Source organism: Taeniopygia guttata, chromosome 1, assembly GCF_048771995.1.
Source record: "Taeniopygia guttata chromosome 1, bTaeGut7.mat, whole genome shotgun sequence".
NCBI lineage: Eukaryota > Metazoa > Chordata > Aves > Passeriformes > Estrildidae > Taeniopygia > Taeniopygia guttata.
Genome location: NC_133024.1, coordinates 38195329 through 38201490, shown reverse-complemented (window position 1 = coordinate 38201490; position 6162 = coordinate 38195329). Strand labels below are relative to the sequence as shown.

Genomic DNA, 6162 nt, shown 5'->3' with positions numbered 1-6162 from the left:
GGGAATACTGCAGCCTCAGCAGGAGTTCAAAGCTGGTATCACACTGCTATAACACAGCATGAGTATATGCTCTGGGGGATGAAGGTAGCCCAGTGTTTGGATACACCTGTGTCTCTTGGCCAATCTGTTTGAACAATGTTAACTTGAAGGCTGCACAAGGCATTAGGAGAAATTTGACCTTCTAGCAAAGGCCATCACATCTCAGCCACTCCTATGGCAAAGGCAGCAGTCCACTCCTGGCTGTGATGTGTCTGCCAAAAATGCATCTGATGATTTCAGGGGGCAGAGTAATTCTTACTTCCTTTGGAAATTTGCTCCTGTCTTTTTGTTTCATCAAAGATGTTTTTTGTTCATTTTTTAAACTTTACAAAAGTTATTATCATTGATGATTAAAAATCTGTTTAAACCAGTAACCACTTGTCCAAATCTATCCCAGCAAGTAAGTAATCTCTGTGAAAGGATGTGATGGTCTCAAGCTGGTATTCTCTATATCATCAAGATTAAAAAAAATCTCCATCTTACCCTTACACAGCAATAGTTCACAGCCTGTCTAGGTGACCTCAGCAGAGACAACTGATTGGGTTTACAGAACTGACAATCTCGGAAAAATTCCTGGGCAGGTCAAGATGCCATGCTGCTTGTAACTCAAGTACCTCTTAATTTCAGCATTCTGCTTTCCTTTATGTCTCAGTAGCTGGGCAAAAACTGAAGAAAATCCACAGCAGTGGATGGCAAATGAGGTACAGTTGAACCATGAAAACTGCCAGACAATTGTGAAGGGAGCATTGGATATTTTTGCATACTTTGTTTGAGCTGTAAGCTTACAAGGAGAACTTTCAAGAATGTGGATATGTTCACCAAGAAACTAGCTTATACAAAGACAGGCTTTTATTCTGGAGAATTTATGCACATGTTTAACTCAAAATGGAGTAATCCAAGAGCTCAAAATCAGGCCCACATGCACAAGCCTTTGCAGGCAGCAGGACTTCAGGATGCTGTAAACAGAGCACAGAAATGGCATTTTACAGGAGCATTGTCACACGGAGCCCAGCAGTTCATTTCCAAATACAACATCTAGAGAGTTCCGGTGTTTTGAAAATCATCATACTGTCTCTAGTCTATACATTAATTTTCTAACACTGATACTGGGTAAGCATTGGCCCTGTTAAATATATAGCTGATCTCTATTAGCATTAAAACTCTTTATTAAAAAAATTGCAGAAGAGGAAAATAAACTCCAGAAAAGATATCCAACAGAATTTTTGTTGAAGGTAAAAAAGAGTTTTAGGCAACTTCTATTTGCTGTATTGTTCCCAAAAACAATGAAATGCTTTCAAAGTTTATATTTCTCTTGACATTTCTCAGATACTAAAGTACTGAAAGGCAAGACTGGAAGCCACAAAGGTACTTAAGTGCTTCTTGTTTAATTAAGGGTTAGTCAACCAAATACTTAAGCATCTAGGCATGCATGTCCTGCTTTCTTTCACAAGATGTTTGTGGCAGAACAGAGACTAGATACCAAATTTCTTTAATTTTAAACTGCCTTACAAGTCAACATAACTTTCACACCTGGCTAATGGAAATTTTTCCTGAGTTTTCTGAGTATTTGCAAATGTTCTGATCTTAAATATTCTGAGTAACTCAGCCAAAATCTTTCTCTTACCCTCTCTTACCTTTTTTCAAACATATCTGCTACCATAATTGCCAGTGGGTTTGAGTTTTGAACCAGACACTTTAACAGCAAACAACTAGAAGTGATCTTATTTGAGCTGAAGAGTAAACTCCCCTTTCCTTGTGGCTTAATAACACTGATCCTCTACTGCTTCTTTTAAAAATTCCTATTTCAGATAACATTATAATGAAGTTCAGCAAGAAATAAAAGGCTGTTTACATCATTCACGTAGTTTAGTTAGATTTTAGCATTACATTCAGACTACATGATGAAAACTAACCTGTTTGGCCACCCTTCTCCCCTGGTTTAAATAGCACCATGCCGCGGTGTGTGGGATTCAGACATGGCACGGCAAGTACCTGCACTCGGGCAAACAAATTGTTTTCTCATGTTGGGATGCCACTTCTAGTACACTGTTTGGGGAAAGAAAAGCCCAAAACAAGAAAAAAAAACAACCCAACCCCCTTCCATGTATTCCTCTCCAGGCATTCTGTATGGCTGCCTGTGAGTGTAACATTTGGATGCATTACCAACAGCGGAGTCCACAGAGTGTCCCGTCTGTTGGAGGCTGCTCTGCCTGAGGAAAAGACCCCTTTCCAAATGGATAGCAGGGAAAGAAAGGATGGAGGAGAATGTTTATGTGGATGTGGCTTTACTTAGGATGGCAAAGTCTGATCTGAGAAACTTTTCAGTAGTTGTCAAAGACAGATCTAGGTTCAATCAGTCTCCTTTAGGGCATGTAAATTACTAATTACATTGTGTCCTTTTTAGCCAGCCAGTTGACTAAATTATACAACGCTCATTTTGCAAAAATAGAAAGTATTCCCAGGCACAGCAATCAGAGTTCTCAAGCAGCTGATTAAAAATTCTTTCTCCAAGAGAAACCTTGAAAACAATGTAACATCCCAAATCTGCTTAGAAATGTTGTAGAGTAATAGCATTCTGCTCCCATTAAATATAAAAATTAAAATCCTTCTATCTCATCATCTTTCAAAACATGAGTTATATAACGCTCGACATTTAATGAACTTTTATTGAAGTCGGTGGGACTACTTAGGCTGAAGCTCCTCTCTGTGCACTTAAAAGCTAAAGAGCACACAGGCAAGGGAAACTGCAAGCGCAGCCGTGATGCAAAAAAAAAAAAAAAGAGGTTTATACCCCAGCTCTCCTGCAGATAATAGATTTGCCTCTGTCCAAATTATACACTCCATCTCCGTGCATTAGCATGGAGCCTAGAAAACCTGACTCATCATCCCTAACAATCCCGGCGACCTGAGGCAAAGACACACACACACACACACACAAACAAACATACGTATACCCACACACAGACACACACAGACACACACACAGACACACGCACACACACACACACACTCGCAGGCGCGCTCCCAGCTTCCCGCAGAGCGAACACCTCATCCTGCTCCGCCTGGCAGCGGCGCAGTCGCGTCCCTGCCTGCGCAGCCCGCCGCTCTGGCAGCGCGAGCAGCTCGCCCCCCGCCCCGGGACCGGGGTATCTGGAGAGGACGGCGATGCCGGGGCCGGGGTCGGGTCTGTCCCCCGGGGGTGGCAGGCTGGCAGGCGGGCGGGCGAGGAGCGGAGGCCGGCACCGGCGCCGGCACCTCACCGCGGTGCCCTCACCGAGGTACCCTCACCGCGGCACCCTCACCGCGGTGCCCTCACGCGGGAGCCGCGGGGGGCGGGGGCGGCCGCCGGGACCCCGGCCCTGGGGGCGCGGCCTCTGCGCCTGCTTTGCATAGCGCCCACCCTATTGGCCAGCGGAAAGCACGCGCCGAGGCGCTAGCCCCGCCCCTCTCTGCCCAAGGCTGCCCAGAGACGCCGCCGGCCACGCCCCTCCGCCGCGCCGGCCACGCCCCTATCCCCGCCCCCTCTCGCAGGCTGCCCGGAGATGGAGCCGGGCGCTGCCCATTGGCCGGCGGCGGGCGGCCCGCCGCGATTGGCCGGCGGCGTCGGCGGAGGGCGGGGCGGGCGGCGCGGATTGGCGGGGCCCGCGGGGGTGTGCGCGGGGGGCGGCGGCGCGGAGCGGCGCTGGGGCCGCGGCCGGGGATGGGGGCGGCCGGCGGCGCGGGCAGCTGAGCGGCGCGCAGCGTCCTGGGCCTCCCCGTCCCTCCCGGCCGTCCCCGCCGTCCCCGCCACCATGAACCGCCTCGGCTCCGGACCCGTGGGCAGCGCCGCCGCCGGGCAGTACCGGGTGTGCGGCAATTGCCGGAAGGTGCCCAGACAGGTATCGGGGGTCGCCCGCGCAGAGGCGGCGGGAGCTGCGGGAGAGGTTTGTGGGGGAATTGGAGGAGCGAGGGGCAGTGGGACAGAGACTTGGCGGGGCGGGACACCCCGGCAGTGGCGTGAGGGGAAGTGGGCATTAGGGCAGCGGTGGGGCGGAGGGATGAAGGGAGGCAGTGGGGTGGGGGCTTTCCAGGAGGCGAGTGCTTGGGGACTGTGAGGCGGGGGTAGCAGAGGGAAACAGGGCGAGTGGAACCCAGGGGTAGCCGAGGGGTGCCAGGTCCCTCGACCTCATCTCCCCCCGTGCCCCTCGGGACACTGTCACTTGCCCAGGCTTGTCCCGGGCTGCGCCCCTGCATCCCGAGGGTTTGGGGAGCGCTCGGCATTGGGGGGACTTGACCTGGGGCCCAGCCGCGCTCGTAAAGTTCATTATCCAACCTATTCCACCGGCGAAATTCATCCCCGCGATCTCCGTCGAATCTTCGTGCGGGGGGGAAATCCGAGATCCGAGCTTTAAAAATGTAAGGAAAGCAGCAAAGACTTGCTGGCCCCCCGCCCCCCAGTCCGCCGAGCCGCATCCCGCAGTGCCCGGCGCTTTCCTGCGCATCCCCCGTGCCCCCGGAGGGGTGCGGGGGCTGCACCCCCCGCTCCGACATCTGCCTCGCGGGGAGCATTAGTGGAGGTGCTTTTTGTTTGTCCAGTGCAAATGAATTAAAATTGCTGAGCTGTTCAAATGCGCCGAGTCCCCGAGCGCCCGAAATGAACGCGATGCCGGTTTTGGTTTTATTTTAATTCAATCTCTCCCAACACATTTTGCTCCAGGTTGGTTCTTGCAAATGCTAAGAAAGCCTCTAAGTCAATGAGCTCAAATATTTGCGCTCTTTGTCCAAAAATTGTTTTTCTTCCTCTGTGGGTCAGGCCAAGTGCCAATCAAAGTTGTTTTTCAAGCCTCTCTTCCCTGCAGTAGGACTGCTTTTTTCTTTCTTCCTTTCTTTTTTTTTTTTTTTTTTTAAGGGTTTGGTTTTTGGAAAGGAGGTGTGTATTTAGGGGAGGGGGAGGAGAAACGTTAAAAATCGGTCAGACAGAGAAGTAGGTCTTAAAAATCCTGTTTCTTGAATATTTTAGTGGAAACAAAATCTTATTAAATGTGCATGCTTGGTATGTGCAGTTATTTTTTCCATAAACTCTTGGATCATATTACAGTTGATACTTGGTGCTCAGCTCTTAGCTCAGCTTGCGAGAAATGTAATGGATCAGAGAAGCACACATCAGCAGAGTCTGATTTTTAACCATTTCATTGCAGGACCAAATCCCTTCTTGGCTTTAGCTTGCTGCTGGTTCCCACTTTAAGAAAAACAAGTACTTAAAACAGAGAAGTTCAGCAGGGTTAAAGCCTGAAACAGCTTTAGACTTGACATATGTCTGAAGACATACAAATTAACCAGTGCCAAATCTGTCTGTAGAACAAGCAGGGAGGGAGCTTGCTTTGTTCTGCCAAATAATCAAAATGTTTTGTTGACAAATAAAGTGGTGCTTGGCAGCACTTGTAGATCTCAAATTAAATTTAAGTTACTGAATTTTTTTGAAGGTGTATTCCCATCCTGCTGGGTAGGACTTTTTTTGTATACCTCTTTATTATCAGTGGAGGTAGGAGGTGGGACAGGGTTAGATGGTACTTTTCTGGTAACAGGAAACTTGCTGGATTTGATTTATTGTTGTATTTTTATTTTATTTTAAAGTAGTTTAGGGATGATGGTGAAACATAGGAACCCAGCTGGGTCTGTTGAGGAAGGCAACTTAGTGCCGCTCTGCTTTTCCTGTGGTCATTTCAACCATACAAAATTGGGAAGAATAAAGAAACTGAGCGATGGCCCATGAAACCCACTTGAAGCATAGGTGTTCTGTGCTTTCAGTGGTGGTACTGGGACATCATTCCATCTCTGTTGTAGGCTGGAGAATAAAAACAGAAGTGCAAAGCTTCTGACTACATCTGTCATTATTTAAAAGTTGGTGTAATAAAAATCACTGTAAATTTTAACCTTCTGCACCTCATTGGCAAGCATGCAAATAGAAGACATGAGGACAAAACCAAAACAAAACGCTTGATAGAAGCAAGATGTAAATTTGAGCTGAATCGACAAGGAGTAATAATCTTCAGATAAGTGCTGCCTCATGTGTTCTTTTGATGGTATTGGGGTTTTTTCTTAATGTTCATGTGATAATGTACTGGAAAAAATGATTGGCCTTGG

The 6162-nt window shown here is 48.1% G+C and overlaps 1 protein-coding gene and 1 long non-coding RNA gene across 3 annotated transcripts in view; one reads left to right on the top strand and one right to left on the bottom strand.

Moving 5' to 3' along the window:
- Nucleotides 1-869: 869 nt before the first annotated feature.
- Nucleotides 870-2973, bottom strand: LOC140680314 (uncharacterized). Its single transcript, XR_012051484.1, has 2 exons — nt 1953-2973; nt 870-995 (listed from the first exon to the last, which is right to left on the bottom strand). It is a non-coding gene; the product is annotated as an uncharacterized lncRNA (long non-coding RNA).
- Nucleotides 2974-3686: 713 nt separating this feature from the next.
- SESN3 (sestrin 3) overlaps nt 3687-6162 on the top strand; it is a 45369-nt gene continuing 42893 nt past the window's right edge. Inside the window, exon 1 of one of the 2 annotated variants that reach the window (XM_030269593.4) lies at nt 3687-3917. In XM_030269593.4, coding sequence (XP_030125453.4) covers nt 3831-3917 — 87 coding nt within the window. In that variant the 5' untranslated portion in view covers nt 3687-3830. Of the gene's footprint in view, nt 3963-6162 lie in introns of both variants that reach the window. The other variant, XM_030269583.4, reaches the window with a different exon arrangement.